This window comes from Symphalangus syndactylus, chromosome 13 (genome assembly GCF_028878055.3).
Source record: "Symphalangus syndactylus isolate Jambi chromosome 13, NHGRI_mSymSyn1-v2.1_pri, whole genome shotgun sequence".
Lineage (NCBI taxonomy): Eukaryota > Metazoa > Chordata > Mammalia > Primates > Hylobatidae > Symphalangus > Symphalangus syndactylus.
The window spans coordinates 29,640,862-29,658,392 of record NC_072435.2 but is presented as its reverse complement, the minus strand read 5'-3'; the positions used below and the strand labels follow the sequence as shown (position 1 = coordinate 29,658,392).

The window sequence follows — 17,531 nt, the reverse complement described above, 5'->3', positions numbered from 1 at the left end:
AGGTGGGTGGACCACCTGAGGTCAGGAGTTTGAGACCAGCCTGGCCAACATGGTTAAACGCCATCTCTACTAAAAATATAAAAATTAGCCGGGCGTGGTGGTGCGCGCCTGTAATCCCAGTTATTCGGGAGGCTGAGGCAGGAGAATTGCTTGAATCGGAGGTTGCAGTGAGCCGTGATCACACCACTGCACTCCAGCCTGGGCGACAGAGCGAGACTCTATCTCAAAAAGAAAAAAAATGGAAAACTGAGGTTTGGAGGGTTCCTGAGGCTCGCTTGCTGTGCCAATCAGCAAATTGGCTGCAAGCCCTGAGCACAGAGCCTGCAGAAGGGGGTCTCTTCCATGTCCAAGCAGTAATGGCTGCAGCATGGAGCGTTGTGGGGGCATTGAGACAGGAGGCCTTGTTCCAGCAGGGGAGGTTTGGGACTGGTCGCAGAGGAGGTGACATAAGCTGTCAGGTGGGCAGGAATTCAGGTTGGAGACAGAGGCTCTGGGCAGAGACTTAAAGGGTCCGGGATAAAGGGGAGGACTGGCAGGAAGCCTGCAGTAGCGGAGGCAGTGAGGGCGGAGGTGAGAACGGCGCCAGGTGACAGGCCAAGACTCTGCCACCATAGGACACAAAGGGGGCAATGTGGGGGGTAGCGAGGACGGTGTTTCTGGCAAAGGGAACACCTCGCCAAAGGCTGGGAAGGGGAAAGAGGTTGCTGGAATGTTGGAGGTAGGGGCGCAGTTCTCCCCAGAGGCTCCTCACCCCCTGGTGCCCCCTCTTCTCCAGGGGTCTGTGGCGACTGGAAGAACCACTTCACGGTGGCCCAGAGTGAAGCCTTCAATCGTGTCTACCGCAAGCAGATGCGGGGGATGCCGACCTTCCCCTGGGATGAAGACCGGGAGGAGGATGCCAGCCCAGACCCTGAGCCTAGCCCTGAACCTGAGCCCAGACCCAACTCCAGCCCCAGCCCCAGCCCCGGCCAGGCCTCTGAGCCCCCGCACCCGCGACCCTGAGAATAAACACGTGGCTTCTGCCCAGGTTCCTTGATGCACTGTGGCAGGGCATGCAGCGGGGTGTGGAGAATCCTCACCACACCAAGGCTTCCAGAGGCCGGGGTCCCCGACTCAGAGTCCCGCCCGGAGGCAAAGGTGCTGCAGGAACCTGGCGCTGGGCATCTCACTTCCCAGGGTGGGGGCCTGACTCCCCAGTCTGAGGGAGGAGGGGGCTGGGGGCCTGGACTCCTGGGTCTGAGGGAGGAGGGGCTGGGGTTTGAACTCCCTGGTCTGAGGGAGGAGGGAGCTGGGGGTCTGGACTTCCAGGTTTGAGGAAGGAGGGGCTGGGAGGCTGCACTCCTGGGTCTGAGGGAGGAGGGGTTGGGGGCCTGGACTCCCGGGTCTGAGGGAGTAGTATCTGGGGGCCTGGAGTCTCGAGTCTGAGGGAGGAGGAGCTGGGGGCCTGGACCCCTGGGTCTGAGGGAGGAGGGGGCTGGGTTGTGGACTCTTGGATTCAGAGCCAGGCTTTAGTAACGCACGTTTTTGGCATAAAGTGGTTTTATTCTGAGCAGAGGTAAAGGGGAGCTCCAGCAGACCCGCCCTCTCAGCGCCCACAGAAAGTCCCACCACCCACCCTGTTCCCCTGTGGCTGTGGCTGCACCACATTCCACTCCCTCAGTATTCAGCTCCTTGCCTCAGTTTCCCCACAGCTCTTGAACACAGTGTGCCTGGCAGCGACTCCCCATCTTCCCCTCCACAGCTGTAGCTCGGGGCCTCAGCCGGGCCCCTTATCAGGAAGGCCTGACCCTCGAGAGCTGTGTGTGTTCTTTAGGGTCCGCAGCCTGGGGACGCTGCCAGCCCATTTCCTGGGCTGTGACACTGAGGTCTGGTGCAGGCAATGGGCTTGCCCAAGTCCTTCTTTTATTTTTTTGAGACGGAATCTCGCTCTGTCACCCAGGCTGGAGTGCAGTGGCGTGATCTCAGCTCACTGCAACCTCTGCCTCCGGGTTCAAGCGATTCTCCCGTCTCAGCCTCCTAAGTAGCTGGCATTACAGGCACCCACCACCATACCTGGCTAATTTTTGTATTTAGTAGGGATGTGGTTTCACCATGTTGGTCAGGTTGGTCTTGAACTCCTGACCTCAGGTGATCCACATGCCTCAGCCTCCCAAAGTGCTGGGATTACAGGAGTGAGCCACCTCGCCCAGCCTTTCTTTTTCTTTTTTCTTTTCTTTTCTTTTTTTAAGAGATGGCCTCTCACTGTGTTGCCCAGGCTGGAGTGCAACGGCGTGATCTTGGCTCACTGCTGCCTCCACCTCCTGAGCTCAAGCAATCCTCCCACCTCAGCCTCCCATGTAGCTGGGACCACAGGCGTGCGCCATCACGCCCAACTAATTTGTTTTTTTAATTGTAGAGATGGGGTCTCACTATGTTGCCCAGGCTGGTCTCCAACTCCTGGCCTTAAGCAACCCTCCCACCTTAGCCTCCCAAAGTGCAGGGATTACAGGCATGAGCCACCACTCCCAGCCCAAGTTGCAGAACAAGTGACAAACATCCCTTCTGCTTGACAGACGCCAAGGCCAGAAGCCTTGTCCAAGGCAGGGCATCGAGGCAGGGGGCTCTGAGCCAACAGTTGTCCGGCACTGCTCCTTGGGTGGGTCAGCAGATTTGGCTTGGGCTCCTGTTCAGGGTTGCCCCCCAAGTCCTGCCCGGGGGGCCCAGTCTGATGGCCTGACGCCTCTGGGCTCTTGAAGTTTGAATGTAGCATCCCCACCGAACCGCCTTCGGGCTGGGGACAGATAGCGGAGGCGGTGGGCGGGGGGCAGGGCACCGCCCCAGGGAGGTCGGGAGTCCACTTCCCCCCAGGGGCCTCCTCCAGTGCCCCGCTGCCTCATCAAAGCCTTGGCTGGAGTGTCCTTGGAGCCCCAGGATTTCTTGAGCTGTGGAGGGAAAGAGAGGGAGGTGAGAGGAGGCTGGGGTGGGGCCCTGGGGGCATCCCAGAGCCAGGGAAGGCAGGAGGTGAGGCAAGAGAGAAGCAGCGAAAGTGACAGACGGCCAGGCGTGGTGGCTCACACCTGTAATCCCAGCACTTTGGGAGGCCAAGGCAGGTGGATCACCTGAGGTCAGGAGTTCAAGACCAGCCTGGCCAACATGGTGAAACCTCATCTCTACTAAAAATACAAACATTAGCCTGAGGTGGTGGTGGGCGCCTGTAATCCTAGCTACTTGAGAGGCTGAGGCAGGAGAATCGCTTGAATCCGGAAGGGAGAGATTGCAGTGAGCTGAGACAGCGCCACCGCACTCCAGCCTGGGCATCAGAACAAGACTCAGTCTCAAAAAAAAAAAAGGAAGTGATAGAAGATTTGAGGGAGGTGGAAGGAGATGATGGAGGAGGGAAGGGAGGGAAGAGAGGAGAGAGGGAGGAGAGAGATGGAGGCCGGACGTGGTGGCTCATGCCTGTAATCCCAGCACTTTGGGAGGTGGGAGGATTGCTTGAGCTCAGGAGTTCGAGACCAACCTAGGCAACACAGTGAGCCCTCATCTCTCCAAAAAATACAAAAATTAGCCGGGCATGGTGGCATGGGTCTGTAATCGTAGCTACTTGGAAGGCTGAGGTGGGAGGATCACTTGAGCCCAGGAGGTTGAGGCTGCAGTGAGCCAAGATCACGCCACTGTACTCCAGCCTGGGAGACAGAGTGAGACCCTATCTCAAAAAAAAAAAAAAAAAAAAAAAAATGGGTGGAGGGGGTAAGGGAGAAAGTGAGGGAGGAAAAAGAAGGAGAGGAGGGAAGAGGGGAGCCAGGAAGGAGAGAGAGGAGACAGAGGGGGTGAAAGGGGAGGGATGAGGTGAGGAAGAAGCAGGAAGGCAGCAGGAGGAGGAGGAACAGAAAGGAGAGGGATGCAGAGGAGGAGGCGGGCAAGGAGGACGGACGGTATGGGGAGCCCGAGAGGGAAGGAGGGAAGTGAGAGGGCAAGCCTGGGACCCCCTAACCTACAGAGGCACAAGGAGCTGGGTCCCCACCTCTGCAGCTGGGGAGGAACCGGAAGCGCTGGCATCTGCCAGCCGGGAGCAAATATTTGCCAAGGGAGGGGATGCTGGGTGAGGGTGCTGAGACCAGGTGAAGGTGAGGACCTTGCCCCTGCCCATCCCCCATCTCCTCTCCAGCTAGAAGCCTTCCTTGTTCTGATTCCCAAGACATTGCAGAGCAAGACCCTATCTCAAAAAAAAAAAAAAAAATTATATATATATAGCCTTCCTGGCCTGGGATGAGGATGTCACAAAATAAATAAATTCCACTTCAGGAATGTATTTATTTATTGTTTATTATTATTATTATTATTATTATTTTGAGACAGTCTCACACTGTCACCCAGGCTAGAGTGCAGTGGAACGATCTCAGCTCACTGCAACTGCCGCCTCCCTGGCTCAAACGATTCTCCTGCCTAAGCCTCCGGAGTAGCTGGGACTACAGGTGTGCACCACCACACCCAGCTAATTGTTTTGTATTTTTGTAGAGATAGGGTTTCACCATGCTGGCCAGGCTGGTCTCAATCTCCCTGTTTCAGGAATGTATTGTTGTTATCATTACTACTCTATGTCATTTAGCCACGTGGATTCCTCCCCCAACCAAACTCAGAATGAGTGCCCTTGCTCCACTCGTTCCTAGATGAGGATGCTGAGGTTCAGAGAAGTCAAGTCCTCAGCTTCCCCCCACCTAGTCTGTCATGCCAGGATTTGCACCCAGGGTTCTCCTGTCTCTGCCCCATGACACCCAGCGCCCACCTGCCCAAAATGCAGCAGGCGTGCAGGAAATGAACAAACGATGCCATTATGAATTTGGGGGTGCAGGCCCTCAGGAAACGCCTCCTGCTCTGTGGCTGGGAGCAGGGCCCCTGGAGCCTGGCTTGCACCATTCTGGGCAAACGCCTTCCCCTTCCTGGGTTCCATGCTCTTCTGGCACCAGCCACAAGGTCTCACCTCGTTGTCCCCATCACTGGAGCCAGACAGCTGGGACAGGCGGCTTAGGTCCCACAGGGAGCGGCTGGGCCGGGCCGGGGGGCCGCTGGGGGTCCGGGCGCGCTGCACACTCCTTAGAATGTCACTGAGTGCCGGCCCCGGGGTAGCAGAGGAGACGTGGCAGGCGGCCAGGCGGTGGGCCAGTGGGCCGTCAGGTGGTGGAGGCGACGTGGGGGCCACAGAGCGGCGGCGGGACACGCGGTGAGGGCTGCGGCCCCGCTGCAGGCCACCTATGACCGAGGGTTCCTGGGGGGGCGCAGGTGGGAGCGGACAGGAGGCCGCGTACAGCGTCCGGAACTCAAGGCTGAAGGCGTCCACAATTTCACCAGTCAGCAGGGTCACCAGGCCTCGGTGCAGGCGTGCGTCACTCCACGTGAAGCTGGGGGTCGGGGAGTAGGAGGTCAGTCTCCAACCCGGCCCCCATCCTCAGCCAGGTCCCAGGGGAGACCGTAGGACCTCAGGCGAGTCCTGACCTCTCCAGCCTCAGCTTCCCCGTCTGTGGAATGGGCACAACTGAAGTACCTACTCGGGAGGGGTGGAGTGAAGACAGCCCAAGTTAAGACCCTTATATAATCAGGGCCAGGTGTGGTGACTCACACTTTGGGAGGCTGAGGCAGGAGGGTTGCTTGAGCCCAGGAGTTTGAGACGAGCCTGGGCAACATGGCGAGACCCTGTCTCTACAAAAAATCAAAAAAACTAGCCAGGTGTGGTGGCGCACACCTGTACTCCCAGCCACTTGGGAGGCTGAGGTGGGAGGATCCCTTGAGCCTGGGAATTTTTTTTTTTTTTTTTTTTTGAGACGGAGTTTTGCTCTTGTTGCCCAGGCTGGAGTGCAGTGGCGTGATCTCGGTTCACTGCAACCTCTGCCTCCTGGCTTCAAGCAATTCTCCTGCCTCAGCCTCCTGAGTAGTTGGGATTACAGGCACCTGCCACCATGCCTGGCTAATTTTTTGTATTTGTAGTAGAGACGGGGTTTCACCACATTGGCCAGGCTGGTCTCGAACCCCTGACCTCAGGTGGATCCACCCTCCTCGACCTCCCAAAGTGCTGGGATTACAGGTGTGAGCCACCACACCCGGCTGAGCCTGGGAAATTGAGGCTGCAGTGAGCTGTGATAATACCACTGCATTCCAGCCTGGGCGGCAGAGCAAGACCCTGTTCCCCCACCCCCCCCCAAAAAAAAGCCGGATGTGGTGGCTCACGCTTGTAATCCCAGCACTTTGGGAGGCTGAGGCGGGCAGATCATGAGGTCAGGAGTTTGAGATCAGCCTGACCAACATGGTGAAACCCCATCTCTACTAAAAATACAGAAATTAGCTGGGTATGGTGGCGCATGCCTGTAATTCCAGCTACTCAGGAGGCTGAGGCAGGAGAATTGCTTGAACCCGGGAGGTGGAGGTTGCAGTGAGCCGAAATCACACCACTGCACTCCAACCTGGGCGACAGAGCGAGACTCTGACTCAAAAAAAAAAAAAACTTATCTGGAATCAGACTGGAGTTTAAACCCAGGCTCTACCTGGTCCCCACTTAGGAACACCTCAATGCCTCAGTTTTCCCCTTTGGAAAGAGACGGAATTCACTTCCGGACACTAACAGAGATTGTTTTAAGACACGGCTGCCTCCTAGAATGACTGCCATTTAGTCAGCCCTGGCTGTGCACCAGGCTTTCCACGTTGCTGCTCCCTGCAGTGCTCATCTGCAATACGGAGCCAAAACCTAGGAAGACCGTGTGCAGCGGCTCATGCCGCTGTTCAGACGTGAGCCACCACACCACGCCTGGCGCTTGGTGCTTTCAATAACAACTGCTGTGATGACAGGAAGTGTTAGGGCACTGGCCCCCACAGCTCACAGGCTCTCAGGGGCGGCTACGTGCAGGGGGCTTGAGTCAGGTGATCCACCCGCCTCGGCCTTCCAAAGTGCTGGGATTACAGGTGTGAGCCACTGCACCCAGCCAATTTTTTAAAATAAAACATAAAATTGAGAAATAAATACAACATAGGAAGATTCAAATGACTGAAACTGGGAAGCAGAAGCTGCAGTGAGCTGAGACCACGCCACTCCCAGCACTTTGGGAGGCTGAGGCAGGAGGATCACTTGAGGCTAGGAGTTTGAAACCAGCCTGGGCAACGTAGCAAGACCCCAACTCTACAAAAAATTTTACAAAATTAGCCGGGCATAGTGGTGCACGCCTATAGTCCCAGCTACTCTGGAGGCTCAGGGAGGAGAATCACTTGAGCCTGGGAAGTTGAGGCTGCAGTGAGCCAAGATCGCGCCACTGCACTCCAGTCTAGGCAACAGAGCAAGATCCTATTTTTTTTTTTTTTTTGAGACGGAGTCTTGCTCTGTTGCCCAGGCTCAAGTGCAGTGGCACAATATTGGCTCACTGCAACCCCCACCTCCCAGGTTCAAGCAATTCTCCCTGCCTCAGCCTCCCAAGTAGCTGGGATTACAGGTGCACGCCACCACGCCGAGCTAATTTTTGTATTTTTAGTAGAGACGGGGTTTCACCACGTTGGCCATGCTGGTCTTGAACTCCTGAGTCAGGTGATCCACCCGCCTCGGCCTCCCAAAGTGCTGGGATTACAGGTGTGAGCCACTGCACCCAGCCAATTTTTTTAAATAAAACATAAAATTGAGAAATAAATACAACATAGGAAGATTCAAATGACTGAACACGGATCAAGCCCCCTGCACGTAGCCGCCCCTGAGAGCCTGTGAGCTGTGGGGGCCAGTGCCCTAACACTTCCTGTCATCACAGCAGTTGTTATTGAAAGCACCAAGCGCCAGGCGTGGTGTGGTGGCTCACGTCTGTAATCCCAGCACTTTGGGAGGTCGAGGCGGGCAGATCACTTGAGCTCAAGAGTTCGCGACCAGCCTGGCCTACATGGTGAAACCCTGTCTCTACTAAAAATACAAAAATTAGCCAGATGTGGTTGCATGCGCCTGTAGTCCCAGCCACTCGGGAGGCTGAGTTACGAGAATCACTTGAAACTGGGAAGCAGAAGCTGCAGTGAGCTGAGACCACGCCACTGCACTCCAGCCTGGGTGACAGAGTGAGATTCCGTCTCAAAAAAATAAAAGCAAGCAAGCACTGAGCATGAATCCTGGCACATAGCAAATGCTCAGTTAATATACCCTCTTCTTTCCCAGCCTCTTTGGAATTCAGTGAACCTGGCTCTCATCCTGGCTCGGGGACCCTGGATACATCACTTTCCTTTTCCCAGCCTCGGTTTGCCCATCTGGAATATGGGATCGCCATGGGAGGTGTGAGGCTGAAGTCAAGCCCTTGGCAGGTGTACAGCACAAAGAATGTGGACAAGCTTGCGGCCAGCGTCCTCTGGGTTCAGGGCTTCTTCACCTTGGTGGGGGTGGCAGAGCCCTCTTGCACCCTGGCAGGTTGGCGGGGCAGGCCAGCCCTTGGATTGTGACACCCACTCCTCTCACCTATGACCTCATCCCCAGAGCGGCCAGTGGGAACCCTGAGGGATCTGTGAGATCACTCATTCCATTCACAGACTCTTGTCAGGCAGCAGCCACCCGCTCACCTCCATCCCCAGGACTTAGAGGGACGCAGGGCGTTAGGAACAGAGGACACTCCAGGCGCTGACCCTGGGAGGCCAGGACCAGGGCCAAATTCCCGTGGGCAAGAGGAGTCCTCGGAGGTCCTTCATTCAGCGGTTCCGGGAGGTCTGGGAAGCCCACGGCCTGGCTGGGGCAGCATCAACGCCGCCAGGCCGCCATGGTCCTGTGCTGGCTGCTGCTTCTGGTGATGGCTCTGCCCCCAGGCACGACGGGCGTCAAGGACTGCGTCTTCTGTGAGCTCACCGACTCCATACAGTGTCCCGGCACCTACATGCACTGTGGCGATGACGAGGACTGCTTCACAGGCCACGGGGTCGCCCCGGGCACTGGTCCGGTCATCAACAAAGGCTGCCTGCGAGCCACCAGCTGCGGCCGTGAGGAACCCGTCAGCTACAGGGGCGTCACCTACAGCCTCACCACCACCTGCTGCACCGGCCGCCTGTGTAACAGAGCCCCGGGCTCCTCGAGCAGCCAGACGGTGGGGGCCACCACCAGCCTGGCACTGGGGCTGGGTATGCTGCTTCCTCCACGTTTGCTGTGACCAACAGGGAGGACAGGGCCTGGGACTGTTCTCCCAGATCCGCCACTCCCCATGTCCCCATCTCCTTCCCCCACTAAATGGCCAGAGATGCCCTGGACAACCTCTTGCGGCCCTGGCTTCATCCCTTCTAAGGCTGTCCACCAGGAGCCCAGTGCTCGAGGAAGCACCCCTAGGCCTGATTGAGCGGCAGGGGAGCACAGCCTGTGGGTTTGATTGTACTACTCTATTCCACTGGTTCTAAGACGCAGAGCTTCTCACGTTTCAATCAGGATGCTTCTCTCCATTGGTGACACTTTAGAGTCCATGAAATATGGTAAAAAATATATATATATATCATAATAAATGACAGCTGATGTTCATGGAGCATTCTTTGTTTTCTTTTCTTTTCCTTTTTTTTTTTTTTTTCTTTTTGTAGAGATAAGGTCCAGCTATGTTGCCCAGGGTGGTCTCAGATTCCTGGGCTCAAGTGATCCTCCCACCTCAGCCTCCCAAAGTGCTGGGATTACAGGTATGAGCCACGGCACCTGGCCAAGCCTGCCTTATGTTACATGCCACTGAACCCTCACGCCAAGCTGGGAAGGTAAACACTCTTTCAAACATTTCAAACATCCTGGTCTCAACTCTACTCGTTCTCAAAGTGTGGTCCCTGGACCAGAAACAGCAGCAGCAGCAAGTGGGAACTTCCTGAAAATGCAGATTCTCAGGCTGTGTTCCAGGTACGATGAATGGGAGTGGGGTCCAAAAGCTGTGTATTGTTTTCTCTCTTTGTTTCTGAAACAGGGTTTTGCTCTGCTGCCCACGCTGGAGTGCAGTGGTGCAATCTTGGCTCATTGCAGCCTCTACCTCCCGGGCTCAAGCAATCCTCCCACTTCAACCTCCTGAGTAGCTGGGACTACAGGTGTGCTCCATCATACCTGACTAATTTTTTTTTTTTTTTTTAATTTGTGTAGAGATGGGGTCCTGCTATGTTGCCCAGGCTGGTCTTGAAGTCCTGGGCTCAAGCGATCCTCCTGCCTCAGCCTCCCAAAGTGCTGGGACTACAGACATGAACCACCACACCCGGCCTTTTTCCATTTTCTTTTTCTTTTCCTTTTTTTTTTTTTTTTGAGACAGAGTCTCGCTTGGTCACCCAGGCTGGAGTGCAGTGGTGCGATCTTGGCTCGATGCAACCTCCACCTCCCAGGTTCAAGCGATTCTCCTGCCTCAGCCTCCTGAGTAGCTGGAACTAGAGGTGCATGCCACCATGCCCGGCTGATTTTTTGTATTTTTAGTAGAGATGGGGTTTCACCATGTTAATCAGGCTGGTCTGAAACTCCTGACCTCGGGTGATCCACCTGCCTTGGCCTCCCAAAGTGCTGGGATTACATGTGTGAGCCACCACACCCGGCCCTTTTCCTTTATCCTTTTCCTGAATTATCTGCTACAAAAACTGTGGGGTTTTTTTTTTTTTTTTTTTTTTTTTTTTTTTTTTTTTTTGTGAGACGGAGTCTTGCTCTGTCTCCCAGGCTGGAGTGCAATGCTGTTATCTCGGCTCACTGCAACCTCTGCCTCCCGGGTTCAAGCAATTCTCTTGCCTCAGTCTCCTGAGTAGCTGGGATTATAGGCACCCACCACTCCAGCTAATTTTTGTATTTTTGTAGAGACAGGGTTTCCTCATGTTGGCCAGGCTGGTCTTCAACTCCTGACCTCAGGTGATCCACCAGCCTCGGCCTCCCAAAGTGCTGGGATTACAGGTGGGAGCCACTGCACCCAGCCCAAAAACTGTGTTTTAACAAGCGCTCCCAGGGATTCTGGTGCACGCACAGGGTTGAAAGCCACTGTTCCTGAGCAGTGTTCTCAGCTGGGGACCCGTGCTCCTCAGTGGGCATCTGCACTGTCTGGACAGGTTTTCAGTTCTCTAATTGGCAGGGAAAGTCGGGGGTATGGGGCATGTGATGCTACTGACCTCTGCTGGGTGGAGGCTGAAGATGCCCAGGAGCCTCCCACAATGCACCCAACAGCTCCCGCAACAAAGACTCAGCCAGCCCAAGCGTGGGTGCTACCCCTGTTGAGGGACCTGGTTCTAGAGGCTCTAACCCTATCAGCCCGTGACATACGGGGGGAAACTGAGGCACAGAGAGGTGAAGTAAGTTGCCTGAAGTCACACAACGAGGAACTGACAGAGCTAGAATTTGAATCCAGGCCGTCTGGTCCCAGAGGCCACACCCCTCTCCTCCCCGGCTGTGCTGTGACTCTGTGAGGTAGGTGCTTTATTATTTGCAGTTTCTTTTGTTTTTTGTTTTTTTTTTTTTTGGCTTTTTTGAAATAGAGTCTTGCTCTGTCTCCCAGGCTGGAGTGCAACAGCGCGATCTCAGCTCACTGCAACCTCTCTCTTGGGTTCAAGCAGTTCTCCTGCCTCAGCCTCCCGAGTAGCTGGGAAGATGGGGTTTCACCATGTTGGCCAGACTGGTCTTGAACTGCTGACCTCAGCCGATCTGCCCACCTCAGGCTCTCAAAGTGCTGGGATTACAGGCGTGAGCCACCATGCTCATGCATTTTCTTAGATGCTCAGAGAGGTGGAATTATTTACCCAAGGCAGAACTTAGATCCCAATCCAGGTGCTCCTGATTTTGAACAAACCCAACCCCCAAACTGTTTGCCCAGTTTTCCAGATGAGAAAACACCAGGTCAAAGAGAAGCAGACTTACCCAAGACCACTAAACAGGCCAGCACCAGGTCCGGCCGCGGCACCCACCTCCTCCCCAGGGAAGGATGTTTTGCCCTCATTACACAGATGAGAAAAGAGAGGCCTGGGCAAGGGGATGCCAGCTGTTCTCTGAGCACACTGAGGGAAAGTGGGGTATAGGACGCTGGGAGGTGGGGGGCGGGGCGGGGGCTACACCTGTAGGATCCTGAGATGACCCTCTCGCCGTCCAGCAGCACAAACTTCTCCCGCACGGTGCCGCTCACCTGCCGTCGCCAGCGGCTCTGGAAGCTGCAGCCCCGCACGACGCGGACATCCACGTTCTGTTGGTGTGGGGAGTGGAGGGCACACCCTTGCTGAGGCCCACTGCATGGATTCAGGCTTCCTCCAGACTGGTTCTAACTGGGGGACCCATGACTCGATAGAAGTATCTGTCCAAGGCCAGGCGCAGTGGCTCACACTTGTAATCCCAGCACTTTGGGAGGCCAAGGGAGGTGGATCACCTGAGGTCAGGAGTTCAAGACCAGCCTGGCCAACATGGCAGAACCCCATCTCTACTAAAAATACAAATGTTAGCCAGGCATGGTGACACATGCCTGTACTCCCAGCTACTGGGGAGTCTGAGGCAGGAGAATCGTTTGAACCCGGGAGGCGGAGGTTGCAGTGAGCCGAGATCGCACCACTGCACTCCAGCCTGGGTGACAGAGCAAGACTCCATCTCAAAAAAAAAAAAAAAGAAGTATCTGTCTCAGCTTCCTCAGAGCCACTGATATCAACCCTCAGGCATTTCTTGGGGATACCCAAACTCAGTGACTCAAGATTCCTTGGGAATGCCCACCCCCACCTCCCCAGTGCCGTGAGCATCAGATCCCAGGGGACCATCCCTGCTAGCATCCATCTCAATGACCTGGAGCTCCATGGAAGGGTCTGCCCCCACTACCCCCATGCCAGGAGAATGGGAACTCACAGGTCCCCCTGGCCCGGCCCCTACCTCCGTGTTCCAGGGGTTCACCCCCAGCTGCTGGGCCAGCTCCAGGAAGGCAGGCAGCTGCTGGCGGTCCAGGAGCAGGTAGACAGGTACCCAGCGGCGCGTGGCAGCATCCACCAAGTCCAAAAGCAGGTCTGGGTCAGTGAAGACATCCATGACCACGGCCACCAGCTGGGCGTGGGGAGAAGGGAGGTGGATATGTGAACAGAAGCTGGCTCAGGGGATACTCAAGAGGGTGTGGGAAACCTGACATCCGGAATCTGGGAGTAAAGTGATCTGGGGGCTGGGAGTTTAACGTTCAGGGGGGCTAAAGGGGAGACCCCCAGACATACACTGCTGCTCAAACAGCACCTATGTGTGAATAAGCAAAACGCTGCCCCTCCATGAGATCCCCAGCCCCTCCTTGAGATTCCCGGCCCCTAAATGCTGGAAAACTGTCATCACAAATCACATGTTTGCTTGTTTCTTTGTCTTTTTGGTTTTTTTTGTTCGAGACGGAGTCTCGCTCTGTCTCCCAGGCTGCAACGCAGGGGCGGAATCTCGGCCCACTGCAAACTCCACCTCCCGGGTTCAAGCAATTCTCCTGCCTCAGCCTCCCAAGTAGCTGGGACTACAGGCACCCGCCACCACGGCTGGCTAATTTTTTGTATTTTTAGTAGAGATCGGCTTTCACCGTGTTAGCCAGGATGGTCTCGATCTCCTGACCTCGTGATCCACCTGCCTCAGCCTCCCAAAGTGCTAGGAGTACAGGAGTGAGCCACCACGCCCGACTTTTTTTTCTTTTTTTTTTTTTTTTTTTTTTTTTTTTTTTTTTTTTTTTCTGAGACGGAGTCTCGCTCTGTCACCCAGGCTGGAGTGCAGTGGCGCGATCTCGGCTCACTGCAAGCTCCTCCTCCCGGGTTCACGCCATTCTCCTGCCTCAGCCTCCCGAGTAGCTGGGACTACAGGCGCCCGCCACTGCGCCCGGCTAATTTTTTGTATTTTTTTTTTACTAGAGACGGGGTTTCACCGTGTTAGCCAGGATGGTCTCGATCTCCTGACCTCGTGATCCACCCGTCTCGGCCTCCCAAAGTGCTGGGATTACAAGCGTGAGCCACCGCGCTCGGCCTTTTTTTTTTTTTTTTTTGAGACAGAGTCTCGCTCTGTCGCCCGGGCTGGAGTGCAGTGGCGCAATCTCGGCTCACTGCAAGCTCCGCCTCCCGGGTTCACGCCATTCTCCTGCCTCAGCCTCCGAGTAGCTGGGACTACAGGCGCCCGCCACCGCGCCCGGCTAATTTTTTTGTATTTTTTAGTAGAGACGGGGTTTCACCGTGGTCTCGATCTCCTGACCTCGTGATCCGCCCGCCTCGGCCTCCCAAAGTGCTGGGATTACAAGCGTGAGCCACCGCGCCCGGCCCTTTTTTCCTTTTTTTTCTTTTTTTAAAGACAAAGTCTTGCTCTGTTGCCCAGGCTGGAGTGCAGTGGCGCAATATCAGCTCACTGCAACTTTGGCCTCCGGGGCTCAAGCAATTCTCCTGCCTCAGCCTCCAGAGTAGCTGGGATTACAGGCACCCGCCACCATGCCCGGCTAATTTTTGTATTTTTAGTAGAGACGGGATTTCGCCATCTTGGCCAGGCTGGTCTTGAACCCCTGACCTCAGGTTATCCCCCAGCCTCGGCCTCCCAAAGTGCTGGGATTACAGTCCATGAGCCACCGTGGCTGGCCTACAAATCACATGTTTATAACACAGAAAAGCGTCCCCTGAGCTGCGACACTGCGGTGCCCAAATGTCCACTGCAGTTTGGCTCTAGGATCAGTGGTGGAGTCCCGTAGGGCACTGTGGGCAACTGCATTTCTGGGTCCTGCGGAATTTTCTGGGTGCTGGGTGCAGGAGGGCTGACCTGCTAGGCCACCGTGGCGAACTTGGGGGACACGGAGGTGCTGAAGGCCCGGATCTTGCAGGCAGCATAAAGTAGTGGAAACCCTAACTCAGCAGCCAGACAGCCTGGGTTCAAATCCCCACTCGGCCACTTACAGGGAAGAAATTTAACTGCCCTCGTGCCTCCGTGGGCACAATAGTCCATCTGGTGGTACAGGGTTCCGGGACAATGATGCACGTTAGCCCCTGGGAAGCCCTTCACATGGGAGCTGGCGGACGCTAAGGCTGCGAAGTACACAGCGGGCTTTCCAAGGGCTGCAGTGGGGACATCTGGGCCCTCGTTGGAGGGAGATTGGAGACCCCTGGCTTGGTGATGAGGGGATGGGGGAATGACTGAGACTGAGGGTGTCATAATTAGGTTCAAGGGGCATCGATGCCTAAGGGCATCCAGGTTTTGGGGGAGGGGAGGGGCCCCCATTTCTTTCTTTTTTTTTTTTTTTTTTTTTTGGAGACGGAGTCTCACTCTGTCACCCAGGCTGGAGTGCACTGGCTCGATCTCGGCTCACTGCAACCTCCACCCCCCGGGTTCAAGCGATTCTGCTTCCTCAGCCTCCTGAGTAGCTGGGACTGCAGGCGCCCACCACCATGCCCGGCTAATTTTTGTATTTTTAGTAGAGATGGGGTTTCACTATGTTGGCCAGGCTGGTCTCAAAGTCCTGACCTCATGATCCGTCCACCTCGGCCTCCCAAAGTGCTGGGATTACAGGCGTCAGCCACTGCGCCTGGCCGGGCCCCCCTTTCTGAAAGTAAGGATGAGGTCTGGGGGTGTAAGCACCTGAGTCCTGGGGCTGGAAGGTGTGGACTCCTGGGTCCCAGGGGTATAGGTCCTTTAGGGTAGGGTTGTGGGCTTGCAAGTCCCAGGAGGACAAGGGAGAGAATGCCTGGGTCCCCGCCCCAGTCTGGGGAATGGACACAGGGCCCCCACGACACCCACCTTGTGGGCAGCCTGGATCTCCAGCCGCACCAGCTCCTTGAGGGGCGGCTGGCCCTCTCCAGGAGGCTGGGTGTACAGCTGCGCCCGGGTGATGCCTTTCCACGCAGAGTCCACTGGCCAGCCCAGCCGCAGGATGGGCGCCGGCTGCTCCGACTGCCCAGGCCAGTAGCTCAGGCTGCCTGCGTCCCCATCGGCGGTGGTGGCTCCCTCTGCCATCCCGCCGGGCTCCTGCTTGGCCACCGTCCAGTCTTCAGCTGCTGCTGCCAAGCCCTGGACCTCATCCGCACTGAGGAAGGGCCGCAGCTCCTCGCGCTGCACACAGGCCTGGAACGCCTCTGCGCCCTTGCTCAACAGAGCTTCCAGTGCCAGCCGCTGGCCCTCGGAATACAGGAAGCCGGGGCTGGCCCCGGGCACCCTGGGACCGGAGTCCACTCCTTCCAGCGCCGCCAGCTGGGAGGCCGCCATCGGGGTCACTCGGGTGGGAGGACTGACTGTGAGAGGCTGGGTCCCCGGAGGTCTGGCTGTCTTTGGGGATTGTGACCATCTGGGGGTTCTCCTGATGGGCAGACCCTATGTGGCCATCCAAGGCCTCCAGGGGGGCCCTGCAGATGTCCAATTGGCTCCCTGCAGCAGCCCCTGCCTCACTGTCCTGACAATCACGCTGCCCAAATAAGCGACTACCCAATGTGTCAGGCCACTCAGATCCGCCACCTGCCTGCGTCCAGTGGCACCATGCCTGGCTGGCCTTCCGTGACCTTCCTGCCAGCCGTCTCTGCTGGTCAGGCTGACCTCCTGACACCATCCCCAACTGTGTGACCCATCAGCTGGCCATCACTGCTCAGCCACACGACAGCCTCCAACCCACCGGTCACACAGTGCCCAGTTGGACCCTTCAGCTGTCCTGAATTTGGTCAGGCTGACCACTTGATCATTTCCAGGCGACAGGCTGTCTGCCTGTCTCCAATCACCCAAAGGTCCTTAAATAAAGGCACGGCAGGCTGCCTGCCTGCGCCCGGCCAAGAGCACGACGAACTGACCCTCTCCTTCCACTGTCTGGCAAACGTCAATGGCTTCCAACTGACAGTCGCAGTATCTGCCTGTTGGAGCATCTGTCTCTGGCCGAATCTGACAAACCCCACGAGTTTCTCCTGCTCACCAGCTCTCACCCGCAGACCAGCCAGGATGCCTCTCCACTGGGCCTGCTCGCTCAGCCTTAGAGAAAGGCCGAAGGCTTGGCAAACCCTTCCCTACCCTGTCAATGGGGGACCCTGCTCCCCGGACCCTCACACTCCCTCTGGCTGCTGCGGTGGAAGGTGATGTGCCCTACAGGGGTCTCCATTACTATGGGACGGGTCTATGATCTTGGCAGCCCATCTAGGTGTGAGTGCCGCCTAACCAGCCACCCTCCTCAGGCTGGCTGCCCCTGCCTGCGGCCTGGCCCTGGGACCTTCCAGGCCGTCCTCTGATCTGCGGAGAGCCCTAACCAAGCCGCCCCCAGGCTGGTTTCTGCCTAAATCCTATCTCCTGCCAGCTGCCCCAATGCTTCCCGGACAGGGGCCACTCTATACCTCGCCCTGTCTCCCTCCCAAGCCCCAGTTGCCCCCTTGAGGCTTCTGACCCAACCTCGGGGACCCTGGACCCTTGATCCCTGCAAACCAGAAGCCCTTCATTCCAATGCCAGCAACCCAGGTGGCTGCTTCCTCCAGACCACAGCAAGGAGCTGCAAAGAGAAGGAAGGAGTCAAGCCAGGCCAGCCTCCCTCCCCACCCCCATCCATCCCCCTCTGGCTGGGGCCCATCCACACCGGCTAGTGCCGGGCTCAATGGTCTCCCTTCCAGCACTTGCCTTTTCCGAGGACACAGGCTGTGGCTCCCGGCTTCTACTT

The 17,531-nt window shown here is 56.6% G+C and overlaps 3 protein-coding genes across 3 annotated transcripts in view; 2 read left to right on the top strand and 1 right to left on the bottom strand.

Moving 5' to 3' along the window:
• Window positions 1-1,026, top strand: part of SULT2B1 (sulfotransferase family 2B member 1) — a 48,381-nt gene extending 47,355 nt beyond the window's left edge. Inside the window, exon 7 of the mRNA XM_055235893.2 lies at window positions 776-1,026. Coding sequence (XP_055091868.2) covers window positions 776-1,002 — 227 coding nt within the window. The 3' untranslated portion in view covers window positions 1,003-1,026. The remainder of the gene's footprint in view (window positions 1-775) is intronic.
• Window positions 1,027-1,266: 240 nt separating this feature from the next.
• On the bottom strand, window positions 1,267-17,375 carry FAM83E (family with sequence similarity 83 member E). Its single transcript, XM_055235867.2, has 5 exons — window positions 15,647-17,375; window positions 12,797-12,964; window positions 12,004-12,128; window positions 4,961-5,378; window positions 1,267-2,921 (listed from the first exon to the last, which is right to left on the bottom strand). The coding sequence occupies exons 1-5, from the start codon at window positions 16,109-16,111 to the stop codon at window positions 2,667-2,669; spliced, it is 1,431 nt and encodes a 476-aa protein (XP_055091842.1). The 5' UTR covers window positions 16,112-17,375; the 3' UTR covers window positions 1,267-2,666.
• Window positions 8,465-9,387, top strand: SPACA4 (sperm acrosome associated 4). The gene has a single exon (XM_055235906.2). It carries the CDS (start codon window positions 8,739-8,741, stop codon window positions 9,120-9,122), a length of 384 nt encoding a protein of 127 aa, XP_055091881.1. The 5' UTR covers window positions 8,465-8,738; the 3' UTR covers window positions 9,123-9,387.
• Window positions 17,376-17,531: the final 156 nt, after the last annotated feature.